Here is a 24390-nt window from a genome sequence, read left to right on the forward strand (position 1 = left end):
ATCAAGCCGCTTGCTGGATGGATGTTAGGTGACAGTTAGGCGCTCATATCGTGACACTCGATCAACTGATGAGTCCAGCTAGATGACACAGTACGGGTGTCTAACTACTCAGTGGGGGGAAAACGGACTTGTCACTGAACAATTGGGGACATTTATCGATACACGATCAGGTTAGTATGTCATGCATTTTGCTAAGTCAACTAAATAATTGGTTTAGCAGTCAGACTACAGCACGAATGCCCAAAATCTTGCCAATAATCGTCCACCGTGAATACCCAGTTTGTGCCTAGGTAGGCTAGGATAGATGGGATAGATGGATCTCGTGCATGCAGAAACCCTAATCCATAACCAGACAGCCTCAGAAACCAGACCAGAAAGAAGGGCAGCCTATCAGCACTTCCATTCTGTAGCTACGTCTACTTATTCGTCTCCTTTGAAACGATTCTCTCTCTTCGCTCTGATCCCGATCAATCGTTGGATTTCCTATTTAGCTCAGATACATCAACCATTACCCTCAGGTATAAGCGACGAAGAAGATCCGGATGGGTCCAGAACGTCTTTGCTCAAACTAATTAGTTCGTTATTCCCTTAAAAACTAGCCGATTTCGCCCCGTTTTTTCCCATCTATCGCGCCCTTCTTTCTGACCTTCTACCTTCTTACTTTGGACGTAGACCTGGAGTTGAGTTTGGTTAGGTTTCACGTGGAGACTCTCATACTACGTACGAGTCGATCTGGTTTGTCCACGCATCGCTTCACTTATCGTAGTCGTTAGTATGTACTAACCAAGTAGAGGTAGATAGTACATATGGTGTACCTGATTATGGTACACACCTGCTACCTTAGTGAGAAGTAACTATACACGGGTCCTGCCAACTATGGAGCTACGTTACTTACGTATATTGCTGTTCTGTGTCTAAGGGTCTGGCTAGTGAGGATTAGGTAGATGTACCTAGATAGGTGTACTTAGTACCTCGATCCTGCAGTCTGTTGGAGATCCACTGGGTCACTGACGGTGGTTAGTCACGCCGTGATTCCTTTAACTTAGTATTTGTAGATTTAAAGGTGCACTTGGTATAGATAGACCCTTGACCCATCTACCAAGTCTGACTGCCTTCAATATCTAACCAACTATTCGACACGACAAGTATTAACTTACTCTCTGTTTTTATATATTTCTAATATTTATATCCTTCTCTTCAGCACTCATTCTTGTCTTGTTCTTATCAGAATTCATTTTCTCTTCGTATCTTTCTTGTATAACCAACATGCCCCTCGCCCACCTCACATTAACAGTCTCCCACCTCCCAACATCCACGTCCTTCTTTCTGGCATGTCTCCAACCCCTCGGCTACAAATTCATCGGCCGTCATGACGAGTACATCGGTTTCGGCTCCAAAGCTGATGAGCCCGCTGATTTTTGGCTTGCGCAGGAGCAGCCTGGGTATGTCCCTACCCCCCAATAGATCCTTGGATCATCAACGCTAACTATTCGAGGGGGGAAAGAACACCAGCAGGCGCAGCACACATCGCCTTCCCAGCCCCCAACAAAGAAGCAGTAAATACATTCTTCATCTCCGCCCTCAAAGCAGGCGGCACAATCCATGGTGAACCCAAATGCCGTGACCCCGAAACGGGGTATTTTAGTGCTGCAGTTGTCGATTTTGATGGTAATAGTATAGAGGCTGTTTACCGGCCTGATCCTGCCGTCGGCTCGCCAAAGAGTGAGGCGGGGTCAATGGCTAGGTCAGAACGAACGAGGGGACCCTCGGCACTGCAGACGATTAAGAATGGATCTGTTGTCTCGAGAGCGAGGTCTGTTCGGACCACGGAAGACAGAGCTGTGCAGGCTGCGATTGAGAATATTCCGCCTTCGAGGGTGAAGATGTTGGATCAACAGGCACCCTCACAGGCTGCTTATCAGCAGCAGCAGCAGCAGGCCTATGCCCCGACACAACAGAGTAGTGATAATAGTATCTCAGCAAAAACAATTATCGGGACTCTGCTGGGAGCCACGGCTGGCGCTGCGATTGCATATGCCATGATCAAAAGCGAGTCGTCATCGGATTCATCCTCGCCTCCTCAGTCTTCAGCTCCTATTCCTATGCCAGGCCCTGCTCCATCTCAATACATTCAACATCAGCCACCACTGCAACAACAACAACAACAACAACAACAACAACAACAACCACATCAGATGCCCATGTCCCTACCCATGCTGATGCCCATGCTCGGACCCGCACCCTCATACCAAGACCAAGCCCAACAACCCATCTACCGCGCTCTTGAGGCCCCTCCCACTGTCATTGCGCCCTCCCAAGCAGCTCGAAGCGTCTACACCGCCAACGACGCAATATCAGCATACACCCGCTCAACAGCACCCAAAGGCAAATCTCCGCGCGCAGACACCATCTACGAAGAGACGGAGTACTACCCACCCATAACCGAGGGAGCAGGTGGTCCACGATCACTCTACTCCCAAGAAGCCAGCACCATCAATGGTGGCGGTAGTGGTGTAAGACGAACATCAAACGGAAGCATATATGCAACTCGCGAACTCCCTATCCGCGCAATCGAGTATGGAATGAGCACTGTCTCCTCGCAGCAATCGCAAAAGGTACGATCACAATCGTATCCATGTGATCCCAGCACGTTTATAAGTAGTTATGCTGAGACGCAACAACGACAGCTACACCAACAGCAGCAGCAGCAGGGGCATATTATCGGGGAGGCAGAGAGTGATTTCTCGTCGATATCGACGATTAAACCTGTTCCTGCCGCCAAGTCAATTGCATCGTCGCATCGTTCCTCAGCCACCAAATCGAGTAAACACTCATCTTCTCACCGTCATGAAGACGATGCTATTGACGCAAGAAGTACCACATCGTCAAACCGCACAGCGCACAAAATCGCATTACCAGACAGTCGGCCCGGCTCAACATACACGTCCGCCACAAAGACATCCAAACGAAGCAGCGCCTCCACCATCAAAGAAACCAAACGCGACCGAGATCGAGAGTCATTGGTAGACGCCTACGAAATCCCCCTCCCAGCATCCGCGGCCCCAAGCACCGTTTTTCTAGATGCAGTCGTCGACATCACGCCGGAAGATAGTATAAGCCAAGTAGGCATCTCCCACAACCACAACAACTACAACCATTCAGACAACAAGTCCTCATCCGGACGGTCACACAGATCTCGCTCCGGCCCTTCGTCGCAGGCGCCATCGACCGCCTCAAAACGCGAAAAGGACGCCGTTGAATCGGGGAGTATATTCGACCAACCCATCAAACCGAGCGATAGCATCAGCCAGGTATCGGTTAACCATCGCCACTCGTCCTCCAGCCATCACAGTCACCACAGTCACAGTCATGGTGGACATCGGGGTTCGTCGAGAGTTAGTGAGCGCTCCGCCTCAGGAAAGAAGAGTCATTCGGGGGGTTCGGTGAGGAGTGGGCATTACTGACCTCACCCCCCTTTCTCCTTTCTTTTTCCTTTTTCCTTGTTTTGACTTGTTTGTCTTTGTTTTTTTTTTTTGTTTTTTTTTTCGTCTTTTTCATTCGGTGTTTGAGTGAGTCATCTGGTTTATGGAGAGGGGATATACATTAAAGCGACAGAAACACATATATGTTTGAGAGTGGCATTCGGAGCAACGGGACAGACGTGATAAACTTTATACATTGCATATTGACTGGATGATTTGGCGTGGAGACAATCTGGTTTGGAGAGTGATTATGATTTACGACTTGTTTTATTAAGAATTTACATACATAATGATACATGACAGCAATTTGGCTTATCTTTTGACTACACACTACGAAAGACGAATGTCAACCATTTCAATAATGATATTCATGTAATTTCTGATATCCAGTATCGAAACGACATCCCGCCAATGATGAATGATGATTTGTCATGTCATGATGATTGCATAAAGAAACACGCAGACGAAACACGCAGAGGATGGAAAGTTGAAACCCGACGCAAATATGGGGAAATGAGGTGTAAAAAGAGAGCCATAAAAAGAAAAGATCCAAGAACCACCACAGTACGCCAAGGCTACATATTCTCCGATCTGCAATTCTAATGGTCGTTTTTCGCATTTGTTCTTTATTTCGTGCATAGGCAGAGGAACAAAGGACATGCAAATCGGCCATTTGAAAGAAAAGCTGAGTTGAGGCCGTTAACGAGATCCATTCATTTCATTCAGAACTTTTGGTCGAACCGAGTGACGCAGTGGTTTTTCGATCTTCGAGAGAAGCAAATTATCGTGTCATTTCGGATTAAATTGCATATTTGCGCGTCCATTCTCGAGCTGTGGCGTCATACCGGGCACGATCTGTCTTGTAAACGTGGGCAATCTCAGGCACCAATGGGTCGTCGGGGTTGGGGTCTGTGAGCATGGAGCAAATCGAAAGGAGGACTGTTACATATGTTAGCTGTCGCCACCAAACGGCAAACACAAAAGAAGAAAACATACCCTTTGAGATTGTAAGAGCAGGGCTCCATTGGTCCCTCAAAATGTCCAGGCAAATGCTACCGTTGGAGTTGATGTTGGGGTGGTATATGCGGGTGGTGAAGTTGACCTTGGGGGCCTTGAAGGGATAATCTGTCGGGAAATGGATCGCTAGGAAGAAGACACCACCAGAGTATGGCGAGTCACTGGGACCCATGATTGTTGCTTGCCAGTGGAACTATTTCAGTCAGTATTTCGATTTGCGGATCACGACACGGGGCTCAGCCTGACGACTGTCGGTCGGGGTATCACCTACCAAATCATCTCCAATAGGGCCGGCAGAGCAGGAAGACGGGGGATCACTTTATTGAAGTCAGTCATCGTTCTAGATATGAAGAATAGGCGTTAAAGTGAAGTGTAGGAGTTGCCGATATGTCAGTGACATCGCATGCCCCGCTACCGCGGCGGGGAGTCAGGCACGCAACACACGACAAAAGAAAATGGGAAGATTATAGAAGATTGCAAAAGATTGAACATACCGTCCGAGATCAGTGAGTTCCTTGTTAATGCGCTTCAAAGCCATTTCGACAGATTATGTGTGAGGTGACGGTTGAAATGAAATGGGGATCTGACGATGGCGAGGGGTTAGTAATGGCAGTTCATAAAGAAAATCGGAAGATAAAATCGAAAAAGAAGCGATCTTATATGTAGTTGAAAGATAAATAAGCGGAGACTCACCAGAAAGACAACAGGCAATAAAAGTCGTGGTCTCGTGTGTGGAGAGAGGAAGAAAGAGAGGGGAGAAGAGAGAGAGAGAGAATGAATGATGACAGACTCAAAAGAGGGAAAGGAAAGAAAGGCGCAGGCTTAGTCAGGCCCGCGCTAGGCCGTTTGTGGACCGTGTGGGATGGAACAACACCGAAGAGGCACCAGATGTATGGCTGTGTTGGTAATACGAATACCCCCGTAAGGTACTCGCCACGCAATTCTCGCATTTTCTATGCATGGCTGTGTGTATGATTACCATACGCAAGAGGGACGTCTTATCGTTGCCCCTCTTCCACGCGTCAGTACCTACCCTGGTAACTTACAGCAGTAACATACGATCTTATGGGTATATCAGACATGTATATTCTATTTTATTTCACTCTATTTCCGATACTTCTCTTACGCTATCATTATAAATACAGAAGGCAGACTGGCAAACTGGCAAACAGACAAGAAAAACTCTGCTCGCCACCCGCCCAAGATAAGCCCACGGGTTGGGTTTGCGGCTGTGGCGCCGCTGGTAGCAGGTACCGATTACATACAGCCGCCTTACGAATACAGTACAAATCTTCCCAATTTTTTGCTCACTCTTAGTAACCATCTAGTAAGCCTAAAAATGAAGTTTATTATATTAGCACTGAAATACTTATGCAAGGTACATGCTTGATCAACTTCCGATCTTGCATCGCTTCTTATTCTTTGATTATTGTACCGAATGGAACCACAAGAAGACGAGACATGTCGGCTTGGGCGGAGAGAAATGTGATTGATTGCCCCGCAATACGATAACCTCTTGATACGTATGACAATACATTACATACACCATACAACATCTAACCATGTGGAAACACTTTCTACAAATCAGTACTTATATACAATTATGCCCTGCTATATGCAATCAACTCCTTGTTCTCCAGTGCTTTGAACAGGTTAAACAAATGCTTGGATACCCGTCATCGCGCGACCGAGAATGAGCGCTATTTCATTGTTATGTTAGCATTGTTCCAAGTCTCTAGGAGGGAGTGTCAAGCTTACCATGGATATCGCTTTGACCTTCATAAGTTTGCGTAACGAAAAGGTTGGCTACGTGACGGCCAATATGGTATTCATCGCTGGTAGCATTGCCACCAAAGATTTCCTGCAGACTGAAAAGGGGTCAGCTTGAATGTATCAAGAGGGGTTGAGGGAACTTACGTGCGAGCGTTGGCCAATGCACGATCACAGTTCTGCCTCTTGATCATTGAGATCATCTCCGGCGTCGATTTTCCTGCATCCTTGAGACGAGCCACCTGAATCGCAGCCAAGGTACCAAAAGCAGCGTCCGTAGAAGCATCAGCAAGCTTCTTCTGGATAAGTTGATATTTGGCCAATGGGTTGCCCCTGAATTGTTTACGGTCCAAGGCGTATTCCCGTGCTCGGCTGATTGAATCTTCCAAGGCACCTGTGACACCGAATGCGATTCCCAGACGGGCACTATTCAAACAAGTAAAGGGTCCAGATAGACCTTCGGCATCGGGCAACATATTCTCCACCGGGACGGGGCAGTTGTCCATCTGGATCATACCCGTGATGGATGCACGTAGAGCAGTCTTGTTCTTGATAGCGGGAGTCTCAAGCGTACCCGGAGGACACTTGCTTCGCTCAATCAAGAACCCCTTAATCTTCCCCGTACTCTCCAACTTAGCCCACACCAACAACACATCAGAAATCGGCGAGTTGGTAATCCACGTCTTTGATCCCGACAAGCTGTAGAATCCCTTCTTTGTGGGATGCTCACGCGCAACAGTCTCCATTGAACCGGGATCCGACCCATGGTTTGGCTCTGTCAAACCAAAACAACCCAATAGTTTTCCCTTGGCGAGTTGTGGCAAGAATCGATCTTTCTGTTCTTGCGTGCCGAATTCGTGGATACCGGTCATAATGAGTGAGCTTTGCACTGACATTCCTGATCGGTATCCAGAGTCCACGCGCTCGACTTCCTTTGTGATCAAGCCGGATGCGACTGTGCTAGCGCCGGCGCACTCGTAGCCTTCGATTGAGGCGCCAAGAAGGCCGATTTCACCCATTTCTTCGAGGATTTTGCGGTCATAGTCTTCTTTTCGGTAGGCCTCTATCAACAACCATTATTGGTTAGTAAATGGCCAGAAAATGTGGGCTCAGGAGGGACAATTAATTGTACCAAGTACTCGCGGCATCAATCGTTCCTGACAATATTGCCTCGCTGTATCCCGAATAGCCAATTCCTCCTCTGTAAATAGTTCGGACGCAGCAAGGGGATCTTCCCAGTTGTAGACTGCGCTTGAAGATGCCCATCGACGAGTCTGATGGCGAGCGAGGGCCGAAGCTCGCAATTGCCGTGCGGCTGAGCGGACAAGTGAGGCGTTCATAGTCAAGTATTGATTGATTAATCCGTTGTCTCAATCTGGGTATTCGCAAATGTCAGCTATTTTGGTCACTGCAAGCTATTGTCGCATGGAGGGGTTGTTGCTACGACGTCATTGCTTACCTTGAGCTTAGACGGAGCTGCGATTGGAATTGGAGCACGACAAGACTCAATGGCACAGACCGAGGCTCATATAAGAAGCGCAATCCACACAACACAAATAATATGACAGGAAATAAAAAAGAAAAGAAGAGATAGAAAGGAAGCAATGGTTGTCGAAGATAAAGCAATCAGTTGGAGTCGGCATGCTATCCGACAGCTCGGCATTATGGACCAATGAGCAATTGCCGAGGAATTCACCTCGCATAGCCCCGCGGGTATCCGATAACCCTAACTCCTATCAGTATTTCCTTCGGTTATCGAGCAAAGCAGTCAACCTGAGCAGTAGAAATCTATATAGCTTCTGCTTGACTGCGGATAAAAGTGTGTCAATATTCGGCTATCTTACATAGCCCCTATTTTCTCTGTTCTCATTACATACTGTGATAGGGCCAGAAATAGCCTCTATCGTAATTGGCCTTCAAAATTGCCAAAAGCGGCAAGTAGGAAGACCACAGTCAACTTGTTTTGTTATCTTTGAGCACAGATGAAACTTCTATAGTCATCTAAGCAGCCGATTCACTTTCTTCTAAAACCTAAAAATGGCAGTCAATAACAAGTTAGTCCATACAAATAGCTAAGCTTGTCGCGATGGAGCTGAAGGAGTATCTTGACAATTTAGGTCTACGTTCATAATTACTTGTAGGTTTAAATCAATTGGCGCTTTAGGTATAAGAACCCTGGAAGACCCGATATTAAACCTCTCTACTCATAAACTCCATGATTCATTAAGCAATGCTAAATCTACAATTATATGCCAGCCAATCTCATGCAAGGATTCTTCCAGAAGAACCACATCGCAAACAAACACAAGGCCAAAAGACAACAATATTCTAAAAAGGAACCAAATGGGATATCTTTTCTCAGCTAAAAATTCTCCTTGCCCCAAACAAACTCAAAGTCTGGGTCCGAGTGCTGATTACATTTGATATGCAATTGACTTCCAAGACCCTTGGGCCCACAGAAGAATACACCCGCTTCAGCTGGTGAATGGATCTTGCGGACTGACCGGAATATCATATCCCAGTTTGGTCGGCCGAAGTTTGTGGGTGCTCGGAGGCCTGTAATTGTGTCTTGGGGAGCGTTGGCGTCGTTGATCATGATGTTTGTCGCGTCATCAGGTTTGATTTTGGCGGTCAGATACTATTCTCTCGTTAGTTGGCCTATCCTGTATAGAAAGGAGGCATAGAGAAGGGATCATACAGTGTGGATCTCAATCCGACTCTCCAAATCCTGCGCCTCAATAGCAGAGAGCAATGATTTGAACCACTCAAATGACCCGAAATCTCGACAAACCCAGAAAAAGTACACTTTACGTAACCTCGTCTGCTGTTTGCCGCGACTCATTCGATACCAGATGCTCTTCAGGATGGATGCAAATGGCGTAACACCAATACCGGCTCCAACCAACATGGCCACTTCGTACTTGAATACATCTTCTGAAGCACTACCGAACGGACCATCGATATAGATTCGTGGTAAAATGCGGCGGATCCTTGGATCAAGATCCTTATCGCCGGTGCCGATTTTATCAATTCCGACGACGGCGGAGGCGTCGCCTTTGCCGTCTTTGCCTTTGTTCTTGCCGGACTCGAACTCGCAACCTAGGGTTTTGGCGAGAGCTTTGGTGAAGTTGCCGACGCAGCGGATGTGGACAGATATATAATCTTCTTCAGGGGCACTAGTGAGAGTGAATGGGTGGTATTGCCAGAGAGATATTTCTGGACAGCAGAGGAAGATGTACTGTATTGCATTGTTTAATGTCATGCGCTTCCTCGAAAAGAGAAGGAGTGTCACTCACCTGGCCAGCCTTTGTAATGGTCTTCTCCTTCTTAATCTGAATTTCAACGACATTACTGGGATGCTGGATCACTTTCGAAATGACCGTCGCATGTCGTCCTCGAATCTCTCTCGCCACTCGCTCAGCCAAATAAATCACGGCCCCATAGATCCAATACTGATAGAAAACACCGTTTCCAGAACAAAACGGCGCAAAATCCGTCGGAATCATACACCAGATACCGTGCATGGACCAGAAAACGAAAAACACAACAAACAGGTGATGCGTATACCAGAAACGCTCAAAGTTTGCGCGTCGCGGCTTTTCGACCGATGTTCCGACCATGAGCATGAGGGCGATCAGCATAATCCATCCTGTCCAGGTTGGGCCTGTCAAGAAACCAGCTCGAAGGAAGCCCGCGAAGCCCTGGCCGTTTTTGGCGGAGAGTTGGGCTACGTTGTTCAAATGCGCAATTGTGTGTACCCAGGAGAAGAATACAATTGCCCATGCGACCACTAAAACAGTATTAGTTGTCTGCATTCAGCAAGCCGTGGATTCTGAGTACTCACACTTATGAAAAGTAATATTCTTATCTATATTCATTTGGTCAACGACGGATTAACCCAGAAAGCTTATTGACTTTGACTTACCAAATTGAATGATCCCATTAAGAGGCGTCTGTCTCAAAAGGGATATTAATGTTCGGCAGACAGCTATACAGATTAGTATCAAGTGAAGCGATTAGTTTCTTACAGTGTGACGTACGAAAAAGAATCAAGCCGACATCAAGATGCAAAGCCAAAGCCGCAGATCTGGCCACCATATATGTCCACGTGTATGTTGCTCGGGCAGTATTCAAATTGTCCTTCATAGTTATCAGCGCAAAATTCCATAGTCCTCGAGTGTATTGAAGTTTTACCTTGAACGCATAATTCATGAATCCGAAAATATAGACCAGAATCTGAACGAGTACAAATAAAAACACGGTACTAACTTCCGGTTAGCTTGCTATTTTCCTCTTTGAAGAGAATAGAAACTTACAATCTTCGCCAGCCTTCATTGATCATCCTTTTTTTAATAAAAAGAATTATCAGTCACTATTCAGTTATCAGACTTTGCTGAATACCTACCAGCGATCAAACTTTTGCTTCATAGTCAATTCCTTGGGCACATAGCCACTCATCTCGCCCGACATGAGCATTCTCGTCAGAGGCGGCCATCGTGCGCGCTCGCTTTGGAATTCAACCTTGTAATCCGACTGCATATCCATTGTTGTGAAGATTAATAGGGCTTAGAAACCCGAGGTACGTTGAAAGGTAAGCTCCTATGTAGGAGTAGGCGATGATATAAGCCAAGATGAAATCAATTCAAAAGGCTAAAAAGTGATCGTCAGTTTAAAATGTTGCATAGGTAGATGGTTCTACCAGCCAAGAGTTCAACATACCTAGAAATCGTCAAAAATTGGGCGAGGCCAGCATATATAGTTTTACAGGCATCGGGGACGAAGGGGTCAGCATGAAAATGCCTTTCGGGCGGGAAGTCAATATAATAGTCAAAATCCAAGCCTGCGAATGCTCAAACATTCAGTTTCAAGATGGTCTTGGGCCGAGAAAGTGCCGAAATTTCCGCATACGAATTGTCGGACTCTGTATGTCTCGGTTCTGGATTCGAGGGGGCATGGGCCGGTTTCATCAAGAGGGAACGCGCACGATGTATTCGAAGTCTAGAGAGTCTCAGACTATCCCATGTGTTGGTTTCTAGTTAGTCGTATCTGGTTAGAAGAACGATATTGCTCCATTATTGACTAGTGGTGCCCAGATTCTCGTGGTCATTGATGTACAATGGTGACAGACCAATTTGTGTAGAATCATCAGAGTCAGGGGCTAATGTACATTCATAGTGGCTGAGCCAGCACTGGACGGGTATTTGGGTTCGATTCAAACAATTTAGCTTAATTAAAATAATCAATTTAGCTCTCTCAACGTATTTAAAAAGATAGAATAGGCGACGCGGCAATGAATAATCTCCTTTTCAAGAGGAATAAAAGGCGTCTCGCTAGGGTTTAGGAATGGGAGGCCGACACAAAGAGGCGTTCCCTGCGTGTTTCAGCTTTGCCTCACCACTCAAGCTCCCGTTTCACATAGGGCGATCGCTCCTCAACATTCGCAATTTTATCCTTATTCTCTTTTTAAACCTCTAGATAAATTTCTAGGTCTTGAACAGATTGTAAGCTGATCGTATGTTGTCTGGGAACTTAGTAGCTAAAATGGATACACATGTAGTGAGTTAAGTAGGTACTCCGGAATGTCAGCACACACATAAAGTACCTGACGATGTATCACCAAGCAACAATATTGTTTCTGTTCGAGTCAGCTATTTGTAAATTTTACTCGACATGATTCAGGTGTCGCAGATATAGAAGGTTTGTGGTTGTTTTGAGGCGATAGTATATAGCCTATGTACATTCACGTTCGGATCAAGCTGGAAAGCCCTAAAAACGCTGTAAGCGGCAAGGTCGAATGTGGTGGGTGGCTTCTCCCTTACATGTCATAATCCACACAGGCTAAAGTTACATGTTTTTTCCAGGTCTTGTTACACTGTATACATAGAGGGTGGCGTTCTATGTTTATCCTAGTAAATGGCCAGAATGAAGATAAAACGCTCAGTACTGACGCCTGGGGATGCATACTTTATATCTCGCGGAGTAGGGCTCCTGTATCTAGCTAGGTACATGCTCGGATATGACAGCCACGGCCATATTTAAAGGTTCCAAGGGCCCAAGTTCGTGCGCTATGCTTCATGGACAATCATCTTGTATGATCCTTCTCGAATAATGGAGCAAATCCTTCGGGAGATAGGCACCCCGCACAAGGATGACGCAAAAGTGGTTGAGTGTTGGGCATACTTCTTTTTCTAAGAGAAGATATCTGGTAGAATGCATGTGGTTTGTCTCTGATTGTCAATTCAATATACAGAGCAATTTGAACTTGTAAGCTTCTGAGGCCTTCTCACACACACACAATCTATCTCTTGGCCCTATCTAACCCCCAATCGACTTGAAGGTGTGGATGATAATTTTCATTTCATATTTAGATATTTCTACAAGAAATTGCAGACGATAAAAATTAGTGTTAGCTCTCTCTGAATAATTTCAATTTTTTAAGTTAACGTACTAGCCCTCATATCAACTCCTACTAGTAATCCATGGTATGCCCAAAAAACAAGAAGCAACGCAGATACAGGGGGGTAGCTAGAGTCAGAAGACGCAAAAACTCGAGACAACCTTGGAAGCGAGAATACGGGCTGAATTGATATACATATATACACATATGTATAACTTTACAAGGATAAGACTTCCTGTGCTTTTGCATGAAAAAGGAACTGTGAAAGACTCGCAGGACAGATCGATCCGTACCCTTGCGCTAGAGAGACTCCTCGTCATTAGTCTCTGATAAGTGGCATATTTCGCTCAATGGCTGAGGGACATCTTCAAAACCTAAAAGTCCCCGAGATTGCTGCAGCAGTGCTGGGAGTAAATACGATTGGGATCCTCGAATTTGGGATAATGCCGTTAGAATTCCGCACAATATATCTCTTACGTCAACGGCAGACGCCTTCAATAATTCGATGGTCTTAGGGGATGATTGTTGTGTGAGCTGGAATATGCATTCCCCAATGTCGTATAATTTTTGTTCCTTTCATAAGCAGTTAGCTTGATCTGTCTGGGATTATAATTTTGCATGCGTTCACTGGAAATTTGATACACCGCCAGAAAGATTGGCGAACGAGAGAAGGGCTGGGAAAAGGGGGAAGGCAATATAACCTACTGCTCCAATACCATGTGCATCAGTTGACTTCTGAGCTACCGAAGATAAGCAGGCCATCACATTCTTTCCCGCTATGGCTGGGAGCATTATAGGTAGATCTGAGCTATTCTGCACCTGGCAGAAGTCTTTTCGATTCATGCAAAATCGCCACAGGCGGGTTTGAAGCCACTGCTGCGTGAGGACAAAATCAACCCGGCTTGTCTCAGAAACTTCGTCTAGCAGAGGTGACGCGAAAGCGACAGACTTATATATATTCGCTAAAGATGAGAGATCGCACGGTTCACCTAAATCGCCGAGGTTCCAGTCGTAGAAATCAGGGAGGATTTTCTCGAAGAGCAAGACAAGGTTGCTAAAGCCATACATCATCATTGGCGACTCGGACCGGAAGACTGCGGGCTTCTGAATAGTAGCTCGAAGCATGACTGGTCGACCAGTTTGGAGGGCGTAGGCACTATCTTAGGTATTTAGTCGGGACTGATCGATCAAAAAGTGTCCTTGTTTCACAGGTTGGCGAGGGAAAGTAGAAAGGCTAGAAGTCCTACCGTTCTGTGATAAAAAGAAGCCAGTAGATTCTCCGAAGCATGTCAGCTTCATGCTGATTCAAAGTCGTGTAAGTAGACTCTACATTCAGCTTCAACATGTACGCAAAACAAATGCTTTGGTTAAGATAATGCCAAGCCTGGTGCGTTTTGCGGAGATTTCCATACGCAGCAAACAGGAAGAACATGGTGAGAACGTTGTCAACGTGTGGGTCCTCAAGGGGGTCGAATTGCCGCAGCGTCCGCAATGCTTCTCTAAGGAGACTTTGGCCTGACTGGGGTATATCGACTGTGGCGGCTGTCTGTGGCATATCGAGGTTCAGCTGCAAATGGGCGGCAGCAGAGAGGGCAACCAGAAGTGCATAGCGACGGGGACCCAATGCCTCGGGGTTGGCACAGTCTAGCAGAAGGGCATCCTTGTCCACAACGGGCATGATGGGATATAGATATGTTAAGAAGACGTGTAAATGCGCTTGAAGCTGCGTGGAGGAGATTCGTGGCGGCCCTGGAGCCGGGCCGGCAGTGAATATTTCAGATGGCAACAGCGAAACCTCATAATCAGCTGAGGACAGGCAGTCATTCAATGAAACCATAGACACTGGTGAAAATTCGGCAATTACATCGTTGATAGACTGGGCGTCGTGAGTCAGTGTCGACGAGCCATCTGGTTTCGCTGTCGAACGCAGAGAGGTCAAGATGGGGGCCTGGCGACCCTTGGGCCCTTTCCGGCGCGCGATATCATTGTACTCACAGACCAAAGAGATTTCCAAACATTTGTCACATGGCTGTTCGCGGTTACAGCGGATCTTTCGTCGGCGACAGTTGTCACAGACCCTTGCTGGAGCGCCGCGGAAGCCATCCATCTTTTGCAGATTTGTCCGAAACAATGCCAACACGGCGCTCTAGTGCGCCGAATGGAGGAAATATGCAATATTATATAGCACTAGTTTCTTATTCACGGGGCGCTAGTTGATACAATCGGGCCTTTTCCGGCATACGCCAAAACATCCACCGATTGGACTACGTTACCGAGGCTTAAATATGAATACGAGCCACTGAATCAAAGTTTGAATGTAGATTAACAGCTTCCTATACACTACCAGTAACATCTTACAAGCGTGACGACTCCTCCATGTCTTGAAGCCACAGAAATGTCTCCAATGGCTCGAGATTGAGCGGCTCTTCGGAGATGCACCGTAGGCTTCGGCGACCAGGGTAATTTGTCAAAACAATTTCCCCAGATCCGATATTACTGAAATGCGGGGGAGTCCATGCGACAGCCCACGGACGAAAATTGGCGACAACTACTGCCACTCGACCGCTATCTGAAACTCGCATATAACCGAGCATATCCGGATGCTCACTAGAAATGAGATCAAAGGATCCGTACACGAGAAGATCAGGAAGTGATTTTCGTAGAGCTAGAATTGTGCTCCAAAAGTGATACACGCTGTGTTTATCAGTTATTTGCGAGGCCGCATTGAATTTCTGGTAGTCATCATGGACAGAAATCCATGGCGTTGAGGTCGAGAAGCCCGCATTTACTGACGCATCCCATTGCATTGGGGTGCGCGCATTATCCCTAGACTTCAACCTGTACTCTCCAAGGGAGACGATTGGGTCTGCCAGTCCTTCGGAGACGACCCTGTCGATGGCCAGTGAGCAAAGAAGATAGAGGATAACAGGACTACGATCAGAATATAACTTACTCTTTCCAATGATGTAACGTTTCGATATCCCGATATTGGTCAATCCCCCAATTCCTGGGCACATTCGGCATTCCCAATTCCTGGCCCTGATATATGAACAAGGTGCCGCTCTGGAAGCCCAGGAAGGCCGCCAGCATCTTAGCTGACTGTTCACGATTCTCCGGCTGATCCGAGCCAAATCGCGAGACAATGCGGGGCTGGTCATGGTTTTCAAGATATAGCGCATTCCATCCATCGTTCTCATGCATGAACTTCTGCCACTTCAATACCACGGACTTTAGCTCCTGCATGTTCCAATCTTTAGCAGTAAACTTGCCGCCGTCACCATGATCGAGAGAAACACTGTTCAGTGTGTGTTAGAATTTGTTCTGATCCAGGCAAAGAATGGAATACGGCGTACATCTCAAAATGGAAGATCATGTTCAGCTCGCCACGTTGAAAACCAACAGCCTTGAGGATTTCGTCATAGTCGTTCACTTCGGGCATTTCTCCAACCGAGAAAGCATTGTATTCCTTGAGAATTGCACCGATCTCCTGAAGATATTCGTGGAGCCTTGGTCCGCATGCGTAGTGTGCTGACCCATTCTGCCACCTGGAGTTGCTAACAATCGCCGCATCAGGGAAACTCTGGTCCTTGCTGATAAAATTAATCACATCCATGCGGAAGCCATGAACACCCCTCTCCAGCCAGAACCGAATGATACGATGAACTGCTTTCCGCACTTCGACATTCTCCCAGTTGAGATCCGGCTGTTCTTTGGCAAACAGGTGGAGGTAATATTCTCCAGATCGCTCGTCGTATTCCCATGCACTTCCTAGATCAGACACTCACAATCAGCATTAGATCTGCATCTTAAAATTCTAACAACAAATGGCTTTATACCTCCAAAATATGAACTCCAATTGTTGGGTGGCTGGGGCTTGCCGTCTTCTCCTACTATCGGCTTCTTCCAAATATACCAGTCACGACGCGGATTGGAGACCGAAGAGATCGCCTCTTGAAACCAAGGATGCTGATCTGAAGTATGGTTAACAACCAGATCCATCAGCAATTTCATTCCTCGCTTATGAAGACCCTCGGCCAACATATTCACATCCTCCATCGTTCCATAGGGTGGATGGATGTCGTAGTAGTCGGAGATGTCATACCCCATGTCGACTTGGGGAGAGCTAAAAATCGGGTTTAACCAAACAATGTCCACGCCAAGTCCCTGGATGTAGTCAAGTTTGGAAATAATTCCCTTGAGGTCACCGATGCCATCTCCACTGGAGTCCTTAAAAGATGCAGGATATATCTGATAGACAGTGCTTTCTTTCCACCACGCCCTCATTCTGCTCTGTTTTGCAGTGGTTTGGCTGGTTGCACTAATAGAACCCATTATATAGTTTAAGACTTTCTGAATCTTTCAATGGTAACTGGGCCACGATATTCTCTTCTTCTTTTTTCCCCTCGAGAAGGACAAGAGGGAGGATAAGCGAATATATAGTACATTACTTCCAAGGTTTCCTAGGTGCGTGCATATTGTCCGTCGGCCACTCGAAAAAATGTCCGTTATTAGCGCAGCCCACCTACAAAAGCGGGCTGTTCTCAATATTTAGTAATTAATAAAAGCCCTGATTGGCGTAGATGGGGCTGACAGACTATGTAACGCCTAGCCATTGCGTGCGGCGATCTTTCCATCGGGGCTTCTTCGGAATATCAATATCAGACCTCTATGATTACATTGCCAACATGGCAGGGATATTTTGGAGCCTAAAAATATACTAGCTTTCTATTGGACGTTAACTAGAAAAGATAATGCAAGGCCTTGAGAGTCAGGTAAGTCAGCTGATGTGGTGTGCCCTTGTTAAGGAGAGCATATTGTTCGATGAGCAGGCGACTAGGGCTTCAACAGTTCCTCCAAAATGGAGCTCTGGTGAAAAGGTGGTAAATTTAGGCGGTTGTATATACACTGTTATTGCTTCTGTATTGCTAATCTAACTAAAACACGAAATATGAATCTCTTCCTGCACACCCCGGCCTTTGAAGATTACTTCTCACTTCACACTCGATACACACCCACCGCCAGTTATCCAGATATGGGATACATTGGCTTCCATTTAGACTTGACTAGAACTACTTAGTAGTGTTGACCGTCTCTGATTCGTCGTGGAATAGCTCCACGTTCGTTGATGCGAATTTACGAGCAGGAACTTTGCGCTCGAACAAGGCGTCCATCTCTGCGTAAGTTCTACCCTTCGGCTCGGGGACACGCCAATAAGCCCACACCCAGCAGAGCAGCGCAAGGCCTCCCCAGAAGAAGCCCGCCTTGCCACGCCAGTTCCAAGCGTCAACATTCAGCATGTAGGGAATAATAACACCGTTCAGAATACTGAAACAATTGTACAGATTCCGTGCCAATGCGACTGTCTTGATTCGAAGACGTGTGCTAGGGATTTCTGCCACAAGCGAGTAGCAGACTGGACCAACCGTTGAATCGTAGAAGAATGTGTAGACAAGCAACATGGAGCCTGTGGCCCAAGCGGTATTTGTGGTTGCAGGGGCGATAGATATGAAGCCCACCACAAGAAGCAGAGCTGTCAGAATGGCAAGGCCAACCACGTAAAGAGTACGCCGGCCAAAACGCATCATCAGAAACCAGGAGAAGACAGTGCCAAAGAAACCGATAGCGTATTGAGCTAGAGACATATTGAAGGACTGGGACACCGGCAGGCCGGCGCGTTGGTAGAAGACTGTTGAGTAAGCCATCAAGCCAGAGCCACAGAGATTCTGAGCCGCCCAAATAAGACATGAAATCTCGGTACGATAAAGGTCCATTCCACGGAAGCAGTCCAAGTAATTTGTCCCCACGGCGATTTCCTTTTCCAGCTCATTCGTATGCACCATCATTGCGATTGTTTCTTCGGCATTGAAATCTGTGTCGCTGTTTGAGGTAAGTCGTTTGAGGGAGCAAATGGCATCGTCGCGACGTCCTTTGCGAACGAGCCACCAGGGGCTTTCGGGCGCGAGCAAGACACCGATAAAGATTGGGATGGGCCACACCCATTGAACAGCGAATGGAATGCGATACGCCCATTGATCGGCCCGGTTTGCAAGCCCTTTCAGCACGCCAGATGCAACCAGTTGGCCGATAACCCAGCAAAGATTGACGTACGTCGTCAAGTAGGCACGAAGGGCGACAGGGCAGACTTCCGAAGCGTAGGTGACGGAGAGGGTTTGGTAGACGCCCAGTGGAATTCCCATCAGGATTTCACCCACTAGAAGGGTCTGGACATTCTGGGCAAAGAAGAGAATAAAAATAAATCCAACTGTAGCCACCAGGGAATACATCATAGTTTTTCGGTAGCCGAAGCGTTCAGAGATGATACCGTTGGCAAAAAGTCCCAAAATCTGACCACAGTTCATTGCATTGGATAGGCCGGCTTGCCATTGAGCAGAGAGGGCATACGATCCATCTGACATGCGATGGCCGTACCTTTCGTTAAACGCAGGGAATGCGTAGAATGACCCCATAAGCACAACGTCATAACCCTCCATGATGATTGCGCTGGAGATCAAAAGGGACCAACCAACAGCTTTGGGGTACAACCTGAGGCCTTGCCAAAGCGTCATGCGGTGCTCCTTTTCAGTCGCCAATCTGGCATCATGGACTAGGTTTTCGTCAATATCGGTTTCCAGCTTCGACGCTCCCGCTTCGAGATGGGCTACATGAGCCTTGGAATCCATCGTTGAAAGGGGTGGCAAAGGAGATGTCCTAGCAGATCAAATGGCTAACGAGGAGGTGACAAATGAATTGTCCGAAGTGGTTTGTAAAAGGGAACGGTCAGTGACAACCAAGCGGCAGATCAGACAATATATGTAGATGTCGAGAAAACAAAGCACTTGAAATACGATGTTCGAAAGTCGCTCCTAGTGCTGCGTTTGCTCTCTTCTCCATCAGAGCTATTCACATACAATCTACACAGCTGACTATGATGGAGCTTCTTCGGAGAATGATAGCGCCACCAGAACTTGAGCTACAAAGCTTAAATATTGAACGCCACAACCATAACTCTCATTAGATGCGATATATGATGCTCAGAACTGTAAAAACTCGGAAAGTGCTTATATGCGGGGTCTCCAAGACCGTGGTGAGTGTAAATCATCTATTCATTGCCTTTTTCAGGTGGTATTAAGCGAACGAAGGTATAGTTGTTCGCTATTGGCTTTATCGGCGCTTCTCCGGGGAAATCCCCCATCTGTCCGGGAGTAGGATCATTTTTCCTGGGCAAGCCTGGGGAACATTTTGTAGGTATTGTCGAATAGTAGGCAGAAGCTGACAGCCACCACAAACTCAAAACGCTAGTTAACGAAGTTTACGGAACCAGTCAGAAACTGTGCCCATGTTGCAAACTCCACGTAAGTCTTTAAAACTATAACACTGCTCAATCATCTACCTATCCCCAGGTGGGGAATCCGAGCCTAGTGTTTGTGCGCGGGGATGAGGAGGATGAGGCTTCAGCCAACCAAACTATAAGCATCCCAAAAACTCTTGAGTTTCGCACACATCATCAACTTCCAAGATAGTCAGAGCTTCCTCGAACCATTGACTATGTAGAATATCTAAAATATCCCCAATAAAATTCGAGTCGACGAGATGTACTCCCGCAATCTCGGCGCTACCCCGGATTGTCACCCCGCAGCTTTCTCTTCGGAATATTCCCAGAATTTCTTCAAACACAATCGGATTGGCAAATGATCGCTATAGACTTTATTTCTTACTCTGTGTCCTGCTGATAGAATGACCACCGGGTCAAATCCGGGGTAATCTCGAGTTGGGGCATGGGATGAAAGCTCCGTAACGACAAACAACTCTATAAGAAAGGATCATCATATCCTGTATCTATCGGTCGTTCGAAAGCAACCTCCCAAACTACTTTATCTTGCGAAGGAAAAGAAAATCTTCTCAAACTTATACCCACAATGCTGAAGTTACTTGCGTTGGTCCTTGCAATTAGCGAGTCTGCCATCGGAGCAGTCGTGCACCCACCACGTTGTGATTCTCATCCACGTAACTATAAGGGTACTACGAACAACACCCATTGCGGCACCGATTTCCGTACCTGGTGGCATAATTCAGGGGAGATCAACACGCAGACCCCTGTCCAACCAGGGAACGTGCGCCAATCTCATAAGTATTCCGTGCAAGTGAGCCTAGCGGGTGCAAACACATTTTATGACTCCTTTGTGTATGAATCTATCCCCCGAAATGGAAATGGCCGCATCTATGCTCCCACAGATCTCCCCGGTAGTAACACGCTAGATCCAGGCGTTGATGATGGAATCTCGATTGAGCCTGGTATTGGCCTCAATATGGCATGGTCCCAGTTTGAGTACAGCCAGGATGTCGATATCAAAATCCTGGCCATTGATGGCTCATCGCTGGGCTCGCCAAGTGATGTTGTTATTCGCCCAGTCTCAATCTCCTATGCGATTTCTCAGTCCAGCGATGGCGGGATTGTCATCCGGATCCCAGCCGATGCGAATGGCCGCAAGTTTTCAGTAGAGTTCAAGAATGATCTGTACACCTTCCTCTCTGATGGCAACGAGTACGTCACGTCGGGAGGCACCGCCGTCGGTGTTGAGCCTACCAACGCACTTGTGATCTTCGCAAGCCCGTTTCTTCCGTCCGGCATGATTCCTCATATGACAACCTACAACACGCAGACTATGACGCCGGGACCTATCAATAATGGCGACTGGGGCTCTAAGCCAATTCTTTATTTCCCACCAGGTGTATACTGGATGAACCAAGATCAATCGGGCAACTCGGGGAAATTAGGGTCTAATCATATGCGTCTGAACTCGAACACTTATTGGGTCTACTTTGCCCCCGGCGCGTACGTGAAGGGTGCTATCGAGTATTTCACCAAGCACAACTTCTATGCAACCGGCCATGGTGTCCTATCGGGTGAAAACTATGTTTATCAAGCCAATGCTGCCGACAACTACGTTGCGGTAAAGAGCGATACGACCAGCCTCCGGATGTGGTGGCACAATAACCTAGGGGGTGGTCAAACATGGTATTGTGTTGGGCCTACGGTCAATGCACCGCCATTCAACACTATGGATTTTAATGGAAACTCCGACATCTCAAGTCAAATTAACGATTATAAGCAGGTTGGAGCCTTCTTCTTCCAGACGGATGGGCCAGAAATTTATCCTAATAGTGTCGTGCACGATGTCTTCTGGCATGTCAATGATGATGCACTCAAAATCTACTATTCCGGAGCATCTGTCTCGCGGGCAACGATCTGGAAATGTCACAATGATCCAATCATCCAGATGGGATGGACATCCCGGGATATCAGTGGAGTGACAATCGACACACTGAATGTTATCCACACCCGATACATCAAGTCAGAAACAGTGGTGCCTTCGGCTATTATTGGGGCCTCTCCATTCTATGCAAGTGGAATGAGTCCTGATTCAAGCAAGTCCATATCCCTGACGGTTTCAAACGTTGTTTGCGAGGGTCTTTGCCCGTCCCTAGTCCGAATCACACCCCTACAGAACTACAAAAATGTCGTTGTCAAGAATGTGGCTTTCCCAGACGGGCTACAGACAAATAGTATTGGCACGGGAGAAAGCATTATTCCAGCCGCATCTGGTCTAACTATGGGACTAGATATCTCCAACTGGACCATTGGTGGACAACAAGTGACTATGCAGAACTTTCAATCGAATAGCCTGGGGCAGTTCAACATTGACGGCAGCTATTGGGGAGAGTGGCAGATTAGCTAGATATTTCAAAGCGCGTGAGTTCTCGCGCCTGTTCCTTTGCCCCTGTCGAAGGATGGAAGCGCATGAGCTTATTCATGTGAAGGGCAGTTCGAGTCCATTCTATGTTCGACCAAATTTGACACCAACCTGCCTCGCAAATGCGCGTGGACGTCATGTACTGTAATTAGTCAAATTAGCATTAACGTTAATGAAATGTGGAATTTCAATCAAGCAGTACCTTCACCACCTGGACCTGGACACAGGTGACAGTAGTCCAGTTTCATTACCACGGCTCATGTACAAGTTTCAGAGCCTGTGGGCGCAAAAGCTCCGTATATAGTCTTTTCTATCTTCTCAGTTGTGCTTTCCGCGGTTCGTGTTGGGGTTTTGATGCGAAAGGGAGAAAAGATTTGTAGTAAGGCGGCTTTGCGGCTTTGCCGGTCTTGATGGGGTATTATAGGCATCAATTGCGAAATATCTTCGGACAGTGTAATCAATACCAAAATTTTTCTATTTGCAAATTTGATTCTGAAAGTCTGTGAATGTTTGGGTCAAATATGTCACCGTCTACCTAGCACTAAGCCCTAAGAGAAAGCATAACAGTGACGACGGAATCTTGAATATGACAATCTCGTTATGTTCCATCCACTACTAATTATTATGTCAATGACAATTTATCTCGTCGTTGACCTTCGGAATTTTTCCTGTATACAACAGTCAGAAAATCTCCCCTTGCATAAAACAATCTCACACAACACGCCTCCATCATATCGATCTACTACTATTTCCCCGGACGACATCGGACAAGCACAGTGATATATCGCAATCATGACAACTAACTTCCTCCAGAGGATCGCCATGGGATTTAAAGATGGCATAGATACAGGCTTCATGGGTACCACAAAATACAAACTTTGCAATCTCCTTGAGCAGCACTACAATCCACTTCAACACGATGTCACAGGTGTCTTTGAGGCATATCGTTTCGATACTAATACAAACGAAAATATTCACTGTGTAGTCATGGTCTGTGAGCAGTATGCTCTTTTCCCTTTGTCCTTGTGTATGAACCTGTTGGACTAATTTAATTCATTACAAACGTAAAAGATTGAATCCAGGCCTCCTGGACAACAACAACAACAACAACAACAACAACAACAAGAGCATTGAAGACCGGTCACTGTCAACTTCAGATTCTTCAATATGCTCAACCCGCTACTGGGAAAACAGACTGATTTTCGACGCCTGCTTCAATCCCTATGACAACGGCAGCTTCATCGAAAACTTCACCCAAGTCCAAGGCCAAGATGGCAATTTCCCCGGTGGCTATCTCCATATATTCGCAGCCGCAATATCGTTGGAACTTAAACCCCTCTCAGATATGCCAGGCATACTGACTGAAGATGACCTGTTGGCAATCAAGATTGGACTGTGCACATTGCCGGCGTCGAAGCGCAATCTCGTTGTATCCTCTCCCTCCTCCTCCTCCTCCTCTTCTTCTTCTTCTTCTTCTTCTTCGAATCTCAGCAGCGCCACTTTTCTCTACTCCAACACAGCCGCGATCTGGTACAATCGCGACTCCAAACAGATCTGGGTCGCTGAGAATACCGTCTCAAACTGGTATGCGCGCGAATCCGAAACCACACAACAAGAACAACAACGCTGCTCGGACCCCAAGAAAGTCTTTGAAGAATTCTGGATGAGGTTTGTGAATAGTTGGGGATATTGCCGTAGCAGTTTGGGGCATGCTGTTGATATTCCAAAAGTCTCCTCCTGCTTCCAGTTGTGTTTCAGGGATCGTGACGGAAACAGCAACGGTCGTGGTTCGTCCCCGTTCTCTGATTCAACCGCCTCTTCTCCCGCTGAGAATGGGTGGACTATGGTTGAAGATGGTGAACTAGCGCTTCCTAGCTAGACTTATGTATTAGTCCATCAAGGTCTAGGGACTGTCTCATAGCTATTCAGGGGCTTATTTTGCTTTGGAAAAAAAGAGGATTAGACAGCGAGT

At 46.7% G+C, this 24390-nt stretch overlaps 9 protein-coding genes across 9 annotated transcripts; 3 read left to right on the top strand and 6 right to left on the bottom strand.

The window, feature by feature from the left end:
• Positions 1-1266: 1266 nt before the first annotated feature.
• EYB26_009012 (uncharacterized protein) lies at positions 1267-3464 on the top strand (the record flags this gene model as incomplete). The annotated part of the gene is made up of 3 exons (XM_054268263.1): positions 1267-1442; positions 1505-2615; positions 2688-3464. 3 exons carry the CDS (start codon positions 1267-1269, stop codon positions 3462-3464), a joined length of 2064 nt encoding a protein of 687 aa, XP_054124238.1.
• An 817-nt stretch (positions 3465-4281) lies between these two features.
• Positions 4282-5037, bottom strand: EYB26_009013 (uncharacterized protein; the record flags this gene model as incomplete). Its single annotated transcript, XM_054268264.1, has 4 exons — positions 4282-4421; positions 4479-4692; positions 4771-4816; positions 4994-5037. 4 exons carry the CDS (start codon positions 5035-5037, stop codon positions 4282-4284), a joined length of 444 nt encoding a protein of 147 aa, XP_054124239.1.
• Positions 5038-6152: 1115 nt separating this feature from the next.
• On the bottom strand, positions 6153-7609 carry EYB26_009014 (uncharacterized protein; the record flags this gene model as incomplete). Its single annotated transcript, XM_054268265.1, has 4 exons — positions 6153-6199; positions 6258-6367; positions 6417-7332; positions 7402-7609. 4 exons carry the CDS (start codon positions 7607-7609, stop codon positions 6153-6155), a joined length of 1281 nt encoding a protein of 426 aa, XP_054124240.1.
• A 1022-nt stretch (positions 7610-8631) lies between these two features.
• Positions 8632-10814, bottom strand: EYB26_009015 (uncharacterized protein; the record flags this gene model as incomplete). The annotated part of the gene is made up of 9 exons (XM_054268266.1): positions 8632-8907; positions 8968-9507; positions 9566-10059; positions 10114-10137; positions 10195-10257; positions 10310-10409; positions 10464-10533; positions 10586-10612; positions 10675-10814. The coding sequence occupies 9 exons, from the start codon at positions 10812-10814 to the stop codon at positions 8632-8634; spliced, it is 1734 nt and encodes a 577-aa protein (XP_054124241.1).
• A 2476-nt stretch (positions 10815-13290) lies between these two features.
• EYB26_009016 (uncharacterized protein) lies at positions 13291-14773 on the bottom strand (the record flags this gene model as incomplete). The annotated part of the gene is made up of 2 exons (XM_054268267.1): positions 13291-13822; positions 13914-14773. 2 exons carry the CDS (start codon positions 14771-14773, stop codon positions 13291-13293), a joined length of 1392 nt encoding a protein of 463 aa, XP_054124242.1.
• Positions 14774-15020: 247 nt separating this feature from the next.
• EYB26_009017 (uncharacterized protein) lies at positions 15021-16998 on the bottom strand (the record flags this gene model as incomplete). Its single annotated transcript, XM_054268268.1, has 4 exons — positions 15021-15555; positions 15620-15961; positions 16020-16434; positions 16503-16998. 4 exons carry the CDS (start codon positions 16996-16998, stop codon positions 15021-15023), a joined length of 1788 nt encoding a protein of 595 aa, XP_054124243.1.
• Positions 16999-17735: 737 nt separating this feature from the next.
• Positions 17736-19346, bottom strand: EYB26_009018 (uncharacterized protein; the record flags this gene model as incomplete). The annotated part of the gene is made up of 1 exon (XM_054268269.1): positions 17736-19346. The coding sequence occupies one exon, from the start codon at positions 19344-19346 to the stop codon at positions 17736-17738; it is 1611 nt and encodes a 536-aa protein (XP_054124244.1).
• Positions 19347-20582: 1236 nt separating this feature from the next.
• Positions 20583-22403, top strand: EYB26_009019 (uncharacterized protein; the record flags this gene model as incomplete). Its single annotated transcript, XM_054268270.1, has 1 exon — positions 20583-22403. One exon carries the CDS (start codon positions 20583-20585, stop codon positions 22401-22403), a length of 1821 nt encoding a protein of 606 aa, XP_054124245.1.
• Positions 22404-23210: 807 nt separating this feature from the next.
• On the top strand, positions 23211-24297 carry EYB26_009020 (uncharacterized protein; the record flags this gene model as incomplete). The annotated part of the gene is made up of 2 exons (XM_054268271.1): positions 23211-23419; positions 23490-24297. The coding sequence occupies 2 exons, from the start codon at positions 23211-23213 to the stop codon at positions 24295-24297; spliced, it is 1017 nt and encodes a 338-aa protein (XP_054124246.1).
• Positions 24298-24390: the final 93 nt, after the last annotated feature.

This window comes from Talaromyces marneffei, chromosome 7 (assembly GCF_009556855.1).
Source record: "Talaromyces marneffei chromosome 7, complete sequence".
In the NCBI taxonomy this organism is placed as follows: domain Eukaryota; kingdom Fungi; phylum Ascomycota; class Eurotiomycetes; order Eurotiales; family Trichocomaceae; genus Talaromyces; species Talaromyces marneffei.